Genomic DNA, 15,865 nt, shown 5'->3' on the forward strand with positions numbered 1-15,865 from the left:
CAGTGGTTCGGTGACACGGCTCTCGTAAGGGGTGAAGTCAGTATCCGGCTCTATCGCCACTGAGAGTGCGGCCTCCATGGCGGGGTCCATCCCTCTGCTCTCGGATGGCGCGACTTGCTCCGGATTGATGGACGGAGTAGCTGCGGACGCGATCTCCCGAACACTGTCCGACGGCAGAGTTACGTCATGCTCGTCGGGACTGTACGGCGCGTCCGACATGGGCCCGAAATCGTCGAAGATCAAGTCTCCGCGGATGTCGGCCGTGTAGTTCAAGTTTTCAAACCTGACCTGATGGTCAGGGGTGTAGCTCTCAATCTGCTCCAGATGGCCAAGCGAATTGGCCCGCAGTGCAAAGCCGCCGAATATGAAGATCTGTCCGGGGAGGAAAGCCTCACCCTGGACCGCATCGCTAGCGATGATCGAAGGAGCCATCAAGCCTTATGGTGACGACACAGTGGAACTCTCAATGAAAGCACCAACTCTCAATGAAAGCACCAATGTCGGTGTCAAAACCGGCGGATCTCGGGTAGGGGGTCCCGAACTGTGCGTCTAAGACGGATGGTAACAGGAGGCAAGGGACACGATGTTTACCCAGGTTCGGGCCCTCTTGATGGAGGTAAAACCCTACGTCCTGCTTGATTGTTCTTGATGATATGAGTATTACAAGAGTTGATCTACCACGAGATCAGAGAGGCTAAATCCTAGAAGCTAGCCTATGGTATGATTGTATGTTGTCCTACGGACTAAAACCCTCCGGTTTATATAGACACCGGAGGGGGCTAGGGTTACACAAGGTCGGTTACAAAGGAGGAGATATGCATATCCGTATTGCCTAGTTTGCCTTTCACGTCAAGTAGAGTCCCATCCGGACACGGGACGAAGTCTTCAATCTTGTATCTTCATAGTCCAACAGTCCGGCCAAAGGATATAGTCCGACTTTTCGGAGACCCCCTAATCCAGGACTCCCTCAACGAGAACATGCAACATGTGATGATACATTGCACTCATGCAAAAAAGTTTTGGATAGCAACAAGGACATATTTCTGCTCCACTCGCCTCATCTGCATCCAGATACATGGGCGCGAGACATCTTGCTGGACTCTTTGTTAACAGAAGATGAGCGCTGCAAAGTTATCACGATCATGCACAACATTTGGACATCACGTAATTGTTGGACTCGCGATTGTGAAGGTTATGACCCAGCACAAGCTATAAAATGGGTTCATGAGACATTGGCGATTCTGGATCTTCCTCCATAGCACAAGATAGCAGCGGCTGCTCAGTGTTGGCGACCACGCGAAGTAGGTTGGGTAACTATAAACACTAATGGGGCCATGAGTGTCGAAGCCATGAAAAGGAGGGGCCGGAGGTTTGGCTCGCTCACACTTGGCGTTCCTATGAGCCTGGAGTAAACCATTGCAGGGTGTTACTGATCCTTTTACTGCTGAACTTCTCGCCCTCCGTGAAGGAATGGTCTTTGCTCAACTTCATGGCTTCTCACATGTGATCTTGGAGATTGACTGCTTGGAGTTAGTCAATCTATGAAAATCACACAATAATTCACGGTGAATTGGGGCGTTTGTCTTGAAGGAATTAGAGAAGATCGGTGCTAGTTTTGCTTCTCTCACGGTTACTCATGTTGGTAGGGATTTAAATGTTCCAGCCTATCAGTGTGCTCGCTTTGCTTGTTCACCTGATGGCACTGAGAGCTGGCTTGATGCAAGCCTAGATTTCCTTTTATCTAGCCTACGGGCAGACTGTAACCTTACGATCCTTCACTAATAAAGCTTCCAATTCCATTGCAAAAAAGAAGATGCATTCATATTTAGGCAAATCCGAGTCCTTTAATTTTGGAACGGTGGTAATATTATTATGGTCCTTGTTTTTAAATGATACTAGTGGACCATCAGTGCGTACTGTTTCGATTCAGATATGCACGCGCCCTTCTGACAGGGCCCAAAGTTGACTCCAGCGTCAAGCATCTTATAAGCTGTCCTTGGAGGGAGCTCAAGCTGCGACGACTCGTAAATGATGCCACTGCTGCAGATCAAAATCCACATGAACGCTACGTGATCGCCCGGATACCTGGCGCCCAGCCAATCGATCGATCGATCGAGGAGACAGCGGGATCCTTCCATTCCATCGGCCTGCAGATGCCGCACAAGTCCACGTGAACGCACGCCGTTGCGCCTGCAGCCACACGTACTACGTCGTACCACCAACTGATAATAAGCGCCGGCCGGCGATCGAGGCCATTTTTCACCGCCCGTGGCCGCATCCGACGGATCGAATCAGTGGCCAGGTGGAGAGGAGGGCGGTGCCCTTCTCGTGGCCTCGTGCAGCGCGCGACGACCCCGGCGCGTTCCGCGGCGCCCAGCCGATCGATCGGCCCGTTATTATTCCTCCTCGTCGCGCCCCCTATAAGTGGACCGCAAGTGCAACGGTGACTTCCCAGATAAGCTCTCTCCCCGACACGTAGAAGCTCGAGAGAACTACTCCAAAGCGCGAGGAAGGAAGATTGCGAGGTACATTAGCCGATCTAGGAGGTGAAGAGCGGGAGAAGATGGCGATCAAGGGCGCGCTGCTGTTCTTGGTCGTCTGCGCGGCTGCTCGAGCTGCTTCTGCCGGCGATGGTGAGAGCCACACGCACAAAAGTTACTTACATGTTCCATGCATGCTACTAGTAGCTTGGTTCATAATTTAGTGGAGTGGAATGGACTGCCGGATTCATACTGGGAGTCTAATTTGCTAACTTGTCATTGTTGTCGTCTTCTCGATGTTCTTAGTGAATACTAATGATCATGCCAGCCTGCTAGCTAGGTTGTCAATGAAACTAGTGTCGGTTAACTCACTGTAAGAAAGTTTAGTGTTAATTGTCGCGCGATTGCACAGGAGTAGTGTCACTATAATTTGTTACGTAGAAACGTGTAATCGCTCAGCTTAGATTTAGAGGGGCTACTAAGATTAGCGAACTTTTTAAGCATCAGCTACGCTAGAAGACAGAGCGTGGCTTCTCCCAAAATGCTGGCGTTGACTGTTTATGTTATATTGGTAGTTTTCTTAGGGCATCTTCAGCCGTTGGCCCTTCAGGAGGGGCAAAAAATCGCCTCCTGGGGGTGCACCGGCGCTAAACCGCGCACTGGGGACGTGATGCCCCCAGTCGCGGCCCTCCATGGGTTTTTAAAATGTTTAAATTCGGCGCAAACACAACGCAAACATGTTCGAGTTCGTTCAAATTTAAACATATTTTACAAAAAAAAGGAAAAACTACCGCGGGCTACCCCCGTCGTCTTCCTTGCCGCCCGCCTCGCCGCCCGCCCACGCGGTTCTACATGCCGAGGAGGCTGTAGAACCACGTGTAGTCACCGCCGTCGTCATCGTCGCCCCCGCCGACGCCTCCGCCGTTCCTGCTGCATCCCTCCCCCGGTTGGCGCGGCGGGTTGGACGGTCCGGGGGCGGCGGCGTCGTCGTCGCTGTCGAGGACCACGACGCCGTGCTCGTCCTCGCGCCCACGCTTGCGGGCGACGATCTCCTCCAGGGCCAGGCGCTGCCGGACCATCTCGTCGCGGAGGTAGTCGTCCCGCGCCCACCGCAGGGCGTCCTCGTCGGAGAAGCCACGCCGGGCTATCTCCTCGTACTCCACGGGGAGGCCGGGCTCCGGCTTGGGCTCGACGAGGACGAAGCGGCCGGTGGGGGAGGCGTTGTCGCCGATGCGGACGCCGGAGCTGCGGGTGCGCGCGCTGACAGGCGTGCCCTGGGGCTCCGGCTTGACGGGGCGGAGGTGGAGGCAGGGGGAGCCGCCGGACGAGGAGGAGGACCCCCCGGTCTCCATGCGCCTCGGGGTCCAGGAGCTTCCCCGGCGGCGTGGGAAGGACGGGGGAGCGGGGTACTCGAGGCGCGGCATGTTGCCGCCCTCGATGTATTCGAGGACGGCCTCCAACGTGCGCCCGGGCACGCCCCACCACCGACGGCGTTGAGCCTGCCGGAGGGCTCGATGCCGTTGGTGGCCTCGAGCTGCTCGGCGTGACGGCGGGGGAAATAAGGCTCCCAGAGCGGGATGTCAGGGACGTACCGTGGCCCCTCCCTCGCCGCACGCGGCAGGGACGAGCGGATGCGTGCAATCTCCGCACGCCGCGCCGCGCCGGTGGGTATCGGGGGCACCGGCACGCCGCTGGCGCTGATCCTCCACGCCCCGGGCACCCGCATGTCCGGCAGGACCGGGTACTCGGCCTCGAAAAGGAGGCGAGCCTCGTTCTCGTGAAGATGGCGGCGGCCGAAGCCGTTCGCCGCCGCGCCGTCGCCTGGGAAGCGCTCGGCCATGGGTGTGATGAACTGGAGACGGCGAGAGAGAGGAGAGGGAGGAACAACGACGGCGAGAAAGTGCAAGTCGCCGAGTGCGTTGGGGCGCGTCTTATATAGGCCGAGGCGCCGCCCGTGCGCGAGTCGCCGTGAGTACGCGTGGCGGGCGAGGGACGGCGAGGGACGCGCGTCATCCGGTTTTCACTGCGCCGCCCGTGAGGCATCAATGGCGCAGACTGACCGGCGCGGTAGCGCGGCATCTTTGGCATTGATTCGCCGCGGGAAACGAGGCGATGAGGACGACGAAGGGGCGAGAAGATGGTAGAGTCGCTGACGCGGCGAGCCCGCGGCTGTTCCGCGCAAAACAGTTCGCCCCGGCGCCCCCGGGCACCCCCAGCGCGCCGGGTTCGGCCTGGGTCCGCGGTGCTGTTTTCGGCTCCTGGGACATGACTGGGCCGATTTTTTAACGCCGGTGCAAAAAAAAACGACTGAAAGGTCTTCCTGTGGCGCGGCTAGAGATGCCCTTACATGCAGCACATGATTCTGTCTCTAACACTGTCATGTTACGCTACAGGCCCACTCCCGAACGGCAACTTCGAGGACTCGCCGGACAGGTTCCAAATGGACGGCTCGAGGGTGACGGGGGCGAACGCCATCCCACAGTGGAAGATCACCGGGCACGTTGAGTACATCGAGTCCGGGCAGACGCAGGGCGACATGATCCTGACGGTGCCGGAGGGCTCGCACGCCGTGCGGCTGGGCGAGGACGGCTCCATCCACCAGCAGCTCAGCGTGGCGCCGGGCACGCAGTACTCCGTCACCTTCAGCGCGGCGCGCACGTGCGCCCAGTACGAGAAGCTGACCGTGTCGGTCGTCCCCGGCGACGCGTCCGACGAGATCTCCATCCAGACGGTGTACACCAGCAGCGGCTGGGACTCCTACTGCTGGGCTTTCCAGGCCACGAACGACGTCATGACGCTCACCATCCACAACCCCGTCCACGAGGACGACCCCGCCTGCGGCCCCATGATCGACTCCGTCGCCATCAAGACGCTCTACCCTCCTCAGGCCACCGGCGGTAAGACACAATCTCATGCATGAACTTTCGAGATGTCAGATCAGCCATTTACCTGACTCTCTCTGTGCGATTTTGTCCAGATAACTTGCTGAGGAACGGGGACTTCGAGCATGGGCCGTACATCGCGCCGGGGTCACCATTCGGGGTGCTGGTGCCCAACAGGGACGAGACCCACATCTCGCCGATCTCGGGGTGGATGATCATGTCCTACTCCAAGGTCATCAAGTACGTGGACTCGCCGCACTACGCGGTGCCGCACGGCTCCTACGCCGTGGAGCTGGTGTCCGGCGGGGAGGCCGCGCTGGTGCAGGAGGTGGAGACCGTGCCGGGGAGCGCGTGCAGGCTGGAGTTCTCGGTCGGGAACGCCGGCAACCGGTGCGAGTCGAGCGACGAACAGCCCATGCGCGTGCTGGTCTCCACGGCGGGCGGGAGCAAGACCGTGGTGCACCGCTCCGACGGCTACGGCGGGGGCACCACGCGCGCCTCGCTCGAGTTCACGGCGATCCATAGCCGGACCAAGGTGGTGTTCTCCGGCTCCAGCTACCACACCAAGTCCGACAGCAGCGGCACCCGCTGCGGGCCCGTCGTCGACGACGCCTCGCTCGTCTGCGTTCCGCCGACGCCTGCCCGCCGGTTGCTTCGCTGATGCGTTCGTTCGTTCCCGAGGCTGACACGGCTGTTACATTGCGTCTGGAACACAGTGTATCATCCGTGGCCGTGCTGGCTTGGCAATTGTACCACTACACATTTTATTCGTTACTTATTTTTTTAGGAACGGGTTTCCCTTTATCGAAAAAGTTTTAGGAACGGGTTTACTTATGCGGAGGGATGCAAGATGACAGTAGCTGAAAATGGTTTTTGGGTCAGTCGATTGAAAGCCGTCAGATGCAAAATGAAGGCCAGATGATTTTTTTTTTCAACCTCCTGCCAAACCTCTTGTTCATCTTCTTCCCTAATCCGCCCGACGTACCCCCGGCCAAACCACCTGCCGACGCCCGCGGCGGCAGCGCTCCTGCACCAGCTTCGCCATCACGCCCTCCCCTCAACTGCCCCGTACTGTCATGTTGCCGCCGTCCCCAACCATTCCTCTAATCCCGGTCATGATCAAAATTTTCCGGCAAACCTGCACCCACCCACCCCCCTAAGATGGATCATCGGCGAGCTTGCGACCCTAAAATATACAGATCGCCGGCGAGCCTGCCACCCTAATAGATCACCGGCGAGCCTTTCTAAGAGATAAGGTATTATGTTGTGAAAGATAAAATCCAAGATCAAACTATAAGTCTCGAGCATATAAGGACAAAGAATATGCTTGCGGATCCGCTAACGAAAGACTTACCACCCAATGTGTTCAAGGAACACTTAGCCGGCATGGGTTTAAGGGAAAGCCTTATGATTTCTGGATAGGCCCAAAAGGAACAGAATTTGCTTTTGAACATAATGTATGTTGTAGCTGTATGATTCTAACGGCAATTAAGCCGTGACGATGAAACATGCTCTATGTACCAATATGTGATGAATCAAATAAACTAGAAAGTATAAAGTTAAAAGTAAAGTTGAGATCAAGGGGGAGAATGTTAGGTTGATCTCTATCCCGTTCGAACCCAACGGGTCGAACGGGCCCTAGACTCGCGCCCTGATCGGGGGCGCCCAACCAAACCATGGTTGGTGGGCCCCTGTAACCCATGCTATATAAACAGAGGTGAGGGCCGGGGCACGACTTACGAGGTTAATCGCTGCCACAACCCCCATCGACAATCCCTTCTGATTTAGGGTTAGCGCGGCGCTCACGGGAAGCTCCGCCACCGCCGCCATCCACTCCCTGTCCACATCGTCACCTTGCCCTACTTCACCATGGCCGGCGCTGGATCGAGCTCGTCAACTCAAGCAGAAGGTAGGTCTACCGGAGAATTCCTAACCCTAACCGATCCAGTGATCTATCATGACCGACCTAAATTTTATTTTCAGGCGACTTACATTTAGCTATTGTGCTAGTTTAATCATGGAATGGTGTAATAGAAAAAACCTTCTTCTACCCATGCCTTCGTCCGTAGCTGCATATGACATTTTTCGTGCGTGTGAAAAGAATAGAATGCAAAGTGGTGCAAGATTCGGCGGTCACTAACCAAAAGAAAATAAAATAAGCTGAATAAAACGGAATAGAATCGGAGCATCAATTGCATGTCACTCGGGACACGCGTACGGTGCCGGCGCACGCCTCAGATGAACCATGCTTTCCCGCCCAGTTTACAGGATTTCTGTGTTACGCGACCCAAAATGATGGGGTCGACAGGCCGTATCGGCGAATCCAATACGCGTCCACGCTTTTCAAAAAAGCTCGCCACTATAAATAAACGAATTCTTCCAGCCCACCGCATCCCACCGATGATACTACTATTCTGACCCCGGCACGCACCCATACCCAGCAAAGCAGGCCCACCGACCCGGCCCGGTCGCCGGCGCGGCAATGGAATCGGCGGGGAACGACCGGAGGGGCGCCGCGCTGGGGGGCCTGGCGGTGCTCCCCGACGAGCTGCTCTGCGCCGTCGTCGACCTCCTCCAGCCCACCGACATCGGCCGCCTCGCATGCGTCAGCAGGTCGCCGCGTCTCTCTCTCTCTCTCTCTCTCTCTCTCTCTCTCTCTCTCTGTTCTGTTCTGTTCATTTCTCCTCTGTTTTGCAGTTAGCTCCATGTATTAGTTAAGAATGTGGGTGCTGAGGTTTGATTTTTGATTTTAATGGTGGTCACTCAACTCGAGTGGAAATTGAAGCTACTACCAGAGACAGAGTATTGTCTCTGGGCCGAAGTAGATGTTAGCAAGTTGTTTTGTTTCTCAAATGCTTCCTTTTCTTATCAAATAACAATCCACCACATGTTTATGCTAAATGCTTATTGGTATTAGTAATCGTTTATACTAGACTGGTAGTAGCAGTTAAAACATAACTACTCCCTCCGTTCCTAAATATTTGTCTTTCTAGAGATTTCAAGAAGTGACTATGGGGCTGTTTGGATTGCAGCCCGAGGCTGCCTTACCAAACTTTTGGCGTTGACCATAAGTAACGGTGTCCGTTTGGTTCGTAGCGAAAGTTTCCTGCCCACGCCAATTTTTTGGTCATTCGTTCAACTTTAATGCCTGCATGCTGGCGAGACGGAGGCGGCGAAATCCTTTGCCAATAATTTGGCGAGCCCGATTTTGGCGGGGCTGACCTAGGTGTGAACCAAACAGGCCCTACATACGGAGCAAAATGAGTGAATCTACACTCTAAAATATGTCTATATACATCCGTATGTGGTAGTCCATTTGAAATTTCTAAAAAGACAAATATTTAGGAACGGAGAGAGTATACGGCTAGATAGACAGAAATCATGAAGCACACATTTCTTTCATGTTTCTGTGTGCAGGACACTAAACAGTCACCTATTTTAGACTGGACGAGCACAGAATCGTACTCCTGCGGTCCTGTAAAAGCGGACGTTTTAGACAAAGGTAGAGCCAATTTTTCGGAAATTTTGGCTGCCAATATCTTCATGAATATTTATATTAGATACCTGAACATCACTGAATTGATCTTGAGAAGTATTTCCATGATGTATGATTCTTTTGGATTTTATGGATGTACTTTAAAGACACTAAAGGTCAAAACTGTATTTTAAAGACCGTGTCCGTGTCCAAAACAACAGGTTTTAGGGGACCAGAGGGTAGTTCCTGATGTTTGACATTGTCATTATCTAGAGATCATGAGCTAAGACATCATGTCTGTGTTTCTACCTTAAAACGGTGGTAGGATGACGCAGTATCTGAAATCATTTTGCACTTTGCAGTGTCATGTACATACTTTGCAACGAGGAACCTCTCTGGATGAGTAAATATCTTTCCGTTGGTGGTCATTTTGAGTACAAAGGTTCTTGGAAGAAAACAATGTTGTCTAGGTATATCACCATTCTATCTGTCGTGTAACCTTCTGTATTTTGAAAACAATCCTAAGTTGACCAATGATTACCACTGAAAAGGTTGGATTGCTTCATTTTCAGGCTTAATCTTTGCTCCGAAAATAGTGAGCTTGAGCAGAAGGCTCGTCATTTTGATGGTATGGTACATCTACTTTATGTTTGTTGTGTTTGCCTTTTTTATTTCCCTATTCATACTTATTTTCATGCAGGATTCAACTCATTGTACTTATACAGGAGATGGTATAGATGTTTTACTACTTTGAGTAGTTATTCCTTTGACAATGGCCATGTGGAAAGAAAGGATGATCTTTCTTTGGATCATTTCCGTTCTCAGTATGATGGAAAAGGCCCAGTAAGAATTGAGTTAGCTTTTGCTTTTAATTCAGATTTATAACATGTGGATTTTCTACATTATTGTTTTGCAATGATTTTTCTCTGAAATATATTGGTGGTATTGCACAACTAGGTTTTGCTTGGTAAGCTGGCTGAATCCTGGCCAGCGAGAACGAAATGGTCGATGCAGCAACTGGTACATGATTATGGTGAAGTTACATTTAGGATATCACAAAGAAGCCCTAAGAAGATAATAATGAAACTGAAAGACTACGTTTCTTACATGGAACTCCAGCATGATGAAGACCCTCTTTACATATTTGATGATAAGGTAATCATCACTTCATTTCATTTACTACTGAAGTTATGAAAATAAAGAAGAAACTTAGTTCAGAAAATTGTTACAGTTTGGAGAGTCAGCACCAGCACTATTGGAAGATTACAGAGTCCCTCATTTATTTCAAGAAGATCTTTTTGATGTCTTGGATTATGAACAAAGACCAGCTTTCAGATGGTTCATCATTGGACCAGAAAGATCAGGTGCCTCTTGGCATGTTGATCCAGGATTAACCAGTGCGTGGAATACTCTTCTTTGTGGCCGAAAAAGGTTGGACCGTTTGTTTTATATACGTGTGCGTAGGTGTTACTCGATAGTGCACTCAAGCTGTGGTACTCACCACGTAGTTGTATATTTGAAATCTAGTAGTAGTTAAACAAATGTGCATGGATCTTGTGCAGCATTTCTGGCCTATTGGATCCTTACGGTCATTGCAGTGCTTCTATTTTGGTGCAGCTTGTGGGTGACTGGGTGCTGTTCTGTGTGTTGCTTATTTTAAAGTCAGATGTGAAAAAACAGTCGTGCAGAAATAATCAGCCAACTGGGCGAGTTGAATTAACGATTGACAAATTTAGTCAGGATGCCCATAGTTATGTCTTGGGAGTGAGAGAGAATCATGTCATATATGTTGAACAGAGACGGAAGATAACCAAGGGCAATAGAGAGATGTGATTCAACTTGGGTGCATGCTTTGTATTTTGAATTGGAACTTTAGAACCATAGACCTATACTGTGAACTGTGCGAGGATATGCTATACAACCTTAACTTGTACTCCTCTTGACTTGTTAAAGCTGACTGTCCTATGTTGTACAATGCTGAAAATTTGGAAGGAGCAAGAATTTGTGTTTCCACTAATGATTTCCACCTTATTTCATAGATGGGCACTGTACCCTCCAGGAAGAGTGCCTGGTGGTGTCACAGTACATGTAAGTGCTGAAGATGGTGATGTTGACATTGAGACTCCAACATCTTTGCAGGTAATGAACTTATTACTGTTTTTGCTTTTCTCCAAACTTTACCCCATATCGTTTCACATTATTTTGATCCTTTGCAGTGGTGGCTTGATATCTATCCTCATCTTGCCGAACATGAGAAGCCACTGGAATGCACACAATTGCCAGGAGAGACTATATTTGTTCCTAGTGGATGGTGGCATTGTGTTTTAAACCTTGAGACGACAGTTGCAGTTACACAGAATTTTGTCAATCAATCAAATTTTGATCATGTATGTCTAGACATGGCACCTGGTCACTGTCACAAAGGAGTTTGTCGTGCTGGCTTACTTGCTGTTCCGGGAAAATCTGTTAGAGATATAGAAAATCATCCACCTGGAACAATTACATCGAACCACAATGACATGACCTGTACAGAAGAAAGACTGAAAGGTTCAGGGTCTGTAAGAGATTCAAACAGTGAAAGTCAGTGTTCTTCATTTGAGTTCTCAGACGTCGACAAAAGTTTGGAGAACCAAGTTTTCTCATATGATATAGGTTTCTTATCTCAATTCCTTGAGAAAGAAAAAGATCACTATACTTCTGTCTGGAGTCCTACTAATCCAATTGGCCAGAGAGAAGCAAGAGAATGGCTGCGTAGGCTATGGGTTCTTAAACCTGAACTGAGAGGACTAATATGGAAGGTGAGCTTTGTTCCATCATTTACATAAAATTTTACTATGTCAATCTTTTTTATGAAATTACCATGTGGTTTATGTATCTATTTCTTGATAATGGTCTGTTCCTTCTGCCAATATATATGTTTATTTGTGTAGGGTGCATGCCTAGCAATAAATGTGGACAAATGGTATGCATGCTTAGAGGAAATAAGGGCATGCCATAGTTTACCGGCACCGTCAGAGGATGAGAAGCTTCCTGTTGGGACAGGTAGCAACCCAGTAAGTATACACTTACTTTTACTAGCTGTCTCAGATTTAGAACTGTCGATAAACAATTCTGGCATGTTAGTATCATGTAATTCGTGTTGGTTCGAAATACTTACTCCATAAATATCACTCACAGTAACTGATTCATACAGAATATCTTGGTTTACTTGTTACTGTATACATAATTGCTCACTGCTATGCGCCAATCCCCAAGACATTAAACATATCTGAGATTCTAAGATGTATTCTGTGATGCCAGTTAGTGTCAAATTGCAGTTCATATACACTCATCGCTGCATGGTATGTGAATATAACATGTACCACAATTTTCAGGTCTTCATTGTCTCTGACAATGTGATTAAAATCAATGCTGAAGGAGGCTTGGGTTATTCTGCCCATGGTTTAGGCACAGAGGTATTGTTGCATTGGTTCTGCAACTTAATAAAATTGAGTGCATCACTCACGATTTTGATCCCTTTCTTGATGCAGCTTGAGTTCTATGATCTTCTGCGAAAAGTTGGCTCGCCTTTGGTCAACCACATCCCTGAGATCATTGCAAGTGGCTTTCTTGTGTACGAAGATGGCGTCTACAGAACAGTCCCATGGAATGGAAAAGGAATGCCAGATGTTTTGGCTAAATACTATCCTCTGGAGCTTTCTTATGCAAACAGCTGTTTTCCTCTTGGGTTATGGAGCAAACAACAGTTTGGAATGGATGGTTCAGCTGAATCTTCAAACAGACCTATTTGGCCTTACATGGTTACCAGAAAATGCAAAGGGGATATCTTTGCTCACGTGTAAGTTTTATTCATTTCTCAGGTGAAAATGAGAATAATTGCTTGATTAATTATGTAAATACGTGCTTACTCTACTCTTCATTTTTCTTAGCCGTGATACATTGTCCAAGGCTGACCTATTGAATCTTGCATCATCCTTGGGAGTTCAAATGCGAAATATCCATTTATTACCCCTTCCACATGAGGAATCATTACCCGAACCAGAGGACAATAATGTGAAAGACAGTGATCCACCTGAATGGAAACAAGTAATTTCTACTCTAAACAGAAGAAAGAATAATATAAAGAAGCACCTAGCTAACTGGTAAGTGATTTTTTTTTCTAAAGCAGGTTTGTTCGGCACAGATTTTTGAAGTTTTACTAAAACAGGACATTGTTGCTCAGTTTATTTTATCCAGAAACATTGTGAGTTTGCAAGTCAATTTTGTGTCTGCAATCATGTGACGTGACTAAGAAGAATATTGTCTTATAGAGTTGCAACTTAAAATCCTCTACGAAAGTGTACTTAGGTTCCAAAAACATTGCAGAGGCAGGCATTCAATAAATAACCATTACATTCTTTAATATTCTAACATTTCAACATAATCAAAATATAAATTGCAATGACTATACATTGATTTGGTATTGACCTGTTCTATATTATATTGATACAAAATTCCATACACTGCCTGATACCTCAACATTGCTTGCATATTTGTGAAGGGGTGGTACCGTACCAACAGTTTTAATTGAGAAGGCTGAAGAATATCTCCCTCCTGATATGAGTTCTCTAATCAAGTTTGTTAAGGTAATTTTTCAATCTCATCTACTCTGTATGCATCTTGGTCGAGCATTGTGTTTAATGGTATGATTGAACAATTAGGATGGCGACGGTGACTCGGTGTACACATTCCCTTCTTGGATACATTCAGATATTATGGACGATAACATTCTTACTCAGAGGGCTCCCGAAATGGGTTCCCTCACTGATACCAAAAGCACTGGTGACGGAGATCTGGAGAAACTGAATGAAATCCATATTATTGACTTCAGTGATCTGTCCGTTGGTAAGCAGCCGGTTTACTTTGTTTCCTGGAAATCTGACATTGTTCAAGTTATTGTCATGTGAACATTTAACAAAATACCAATTTTGTATGTATCACTGACATCTGAATCGGAGATGGGATAACTATCTTTAAAAATGCTTAAGTTGAGCTGCTCAAATCTACCGGTTTGCAGTCTTAGAAGCTACTCCCTCCGTTCCGAATTACTTGTCTTGGATTTGTCTAGATACGGATGTATCTAGACTCATTTTAGTGCTAGATACCTTCGTATCTAGACAAATGTAAGACAAGTAATTCAGAACGGAGGGAGTATGTAAGATTGTTAGAAAGAGTTTATATCTATTTATTTGATTGCGATCAAATATTGTTTATCGTAACAGGGGATCCTCTGTGCGACCTAATTCCGCTGCACTTGGATGTTTTCCGTGGTGATATTGATCTTCTGAGGGAGTACCTTGGAAGCTATCAGCTTCCTTTCCTCAGAGGGAAATCAAACGACGACATCTACAAGTCGGTGCAAAATTCAAAATTCAGCACCGCATCATATCGCGCGATGTAAGTACATACATAAACAAACAATGATAAGCAATGCGAGCTGTGATCGATCCTTGTTGGGTTGTGAATGTCCAAGGGAGAAACATGTGTGTTGGTTCTGATGTGCGCTGCTTGCTTACAGGTGCTACTGCATACTGCACGACGACAACGTCTTGGCAGCTATATTTGGCCTGTGGAAGGAGCTGAGGAATGCAACGTCGTGGGAGGAGGTCGAGCACTTGGTCTGGGATGACCTCAACCGATACCAGCAATCGTCGCCTACACTCTCTAGCTAGCTCATTTGTCACGACTACCAATACATACGCTCAAAAGAAATAGTCCCTTTCACCCTTTGGCATATTGCCCAGCTTCGTTTATAAGAGCAAAATAATAATAAGGGGCAAAACATTTTTGTTTACTCTGGTGTGTAGCAGCTTTGCTGTTTTCTTTTCTTTTGCAAAGATGCACGTCCGGCCATTACGCCTTAGTGGGCCCCCTATCGACGTGGCTGTGGTCAAAGCGCGTAGGCCGGTCAGCGCGGGTCAGGGGTCAATAGGACTTCTGATGAACAAGTTACAAGGGATTTCGGGAGGGGATGTGCATTTTCATAGAATTAGAACTCATTTGATATTTCAGCGAATGCATTTAATTCCTTTTTAGTCGTGTTTGATCAAGATAGCATGTAATCTTGTACTACTTTTTTTTTCTTTTCTTTCTATGGCCTCCTTTGGTTCATAGGAGAGGAATATCGTAGGAATAGGACAATCATAGGAAGTGAGGCTTTCTTTGGTTTGGAGGAATTTCATAAGAATTCTAGAGGATAGGATTCTCATAGGATTTTTTTTCCTTAAAAGCCCTTTGGTTCATACGAATGGATTCCTATTCCTATATAGGATTGGTTCCTATCCTTCACATTTCATAGGAAAATAAAAATGAGCCTAGACTCAATGAAAAAATTTCTTTGGTGTGAATCAAATGACATCTCGTTTTCTATTCCTGCTCATAGGATTTGAGATACATGTAGGCCTCTTTTGGTTCATACTGTAGGAAAATCATAGGAAATGATATGACATCTATCTCAAATCTTATGAGTAGGAATAGGAAAGGAGATGCTCTTTGATTCACATCATAATTTTTTTTCCATTGAGTCTAGGCTAAGGGCCTCTTTGATTCGTGGGATTGTAAAAACATGGGAATATGAAAAATATAGGGCCTCCTTTGGTTTGTAGGATTTTTGTAGGAATTCTATAGGATAGGATTTGCAAAGGAAAAATTCCTTTGAAGCCCTTTGGTTTGTAGGAATGGATTCCTATTTCTATGTAGGATAGGAATCAATCCTTCACATCTTGGAGGAAAAAAACATTAGCCTAGACTCAATGGAAAAAAATCCTATCCTATGCACCAAATGACATCTCTTTCTCTATAGGAATTGACATGCATGTCATCTCACTTCCTATGATTTTCCTATTCCTATAAAATTCCTATCCTATGAACCAAAGAAGGTATAGGATTGGAATGTCATGCTCATCTCAATCCTATATGATTTTCGGTTGTTTGATTGCATCACAGGAAAAACAAAAGATTCTTTCAAAGAGGTTTGAGTGGATGCTAGA

The 15,865-nt window shown here is 47.9% G+C and overlaps 2 protein-coding genes across 3 annotated transcripts; both read left to right on the forward strand.

The window, feature by feature from the left end:
* The first annotated feature begins 2,295 nt into the window (after positions 1 to 2,295).
* LOC125533692 (BIIDXI-like protein At5g11420) lies at positions 2,296 to 6,269 on the forward strand. The gene is made up of 3 exons (XM_048697060.2): positions 2,296 to 2,633; positions 4,874 to 5,377; positions 5,458 to 6,269. The coding sequence occupies exons 1-3, from the start codon at positions 2,564 to 2,566 to the stop codon at positions 6,021 to 6,023; spliced, it is 1,140 nt and encodes a 379-aa protein (XP_048553017.1). The 5' UTR covers positions 2,296 to 2,563; the 3' UTR covers positions 6,024 to 6,269.
* A 1,472-nt stretch (positions 6,270 to 7,741) lies between these two features.
* On the forward strand, positions 7,742 to 14,670 carry LOC125538918 (lysine-specific demethylase JMJ21). 2 transcript variants are annotated; one of them, XM_048702235.1, is made up of 16 exons: positions 7,742 to 7,975; positions 9,200 to 9,307; positions 9,410 to 9,465; positions 9,538 to 9,680; positions 9,795 to 9,992; positions 10,069 to 10,268; positions 10,877 to 10,976; positions 11,054 to 11,635; positions 11,768 to 11,890; positions 12,212 to 12,292; positions 12,368 to 12,675; positions 12,767 to 12,979; positions 13,378 to 13,462; positions 13,538 to 13,721; positions 14,099 to 14,273; positions 14,395 to 14,670. In XM_048702235.1, the coding sequence occupies exons 1-16, from the start codon at positions 7,845 to 7,847 to the stop codon at positions 14,546 to 14,548; spliced, it is 2,841 nt and encodes a 946-aa protein (XP_048558192.1). In that variant the 5' UTR covers positions 7,742 to 7,844; the 3' UTR covers positions 14,549 to 14,670. The 2 variants fall into 2 exon arrangements, with proteins under 2 accessions (XP_048558192.1, XP_087400527.1); XM_087544401.1 differs by having other exon boundaries at positions 12,212 to 12,675.
* The last annotated feature ends 1,195 nt before the right edge of the window (positions 14,671 to 15,865 follow it).

This window comes from Triticum urartu, chromosome 2A, assembly GCF_056163025.1.
Source record: "Triticum urartu cultivar PI428250 chromosome 2A, HENAU_Tu73, whole genome shotgun sequence".
In the NCBI taxonomy this organism is placed as follows: Eukaryota; Viridiplantae; Streptophyta; class Magnoliopsida; order Poales; family Poaceae; genus Triticum; species Triticum urartu.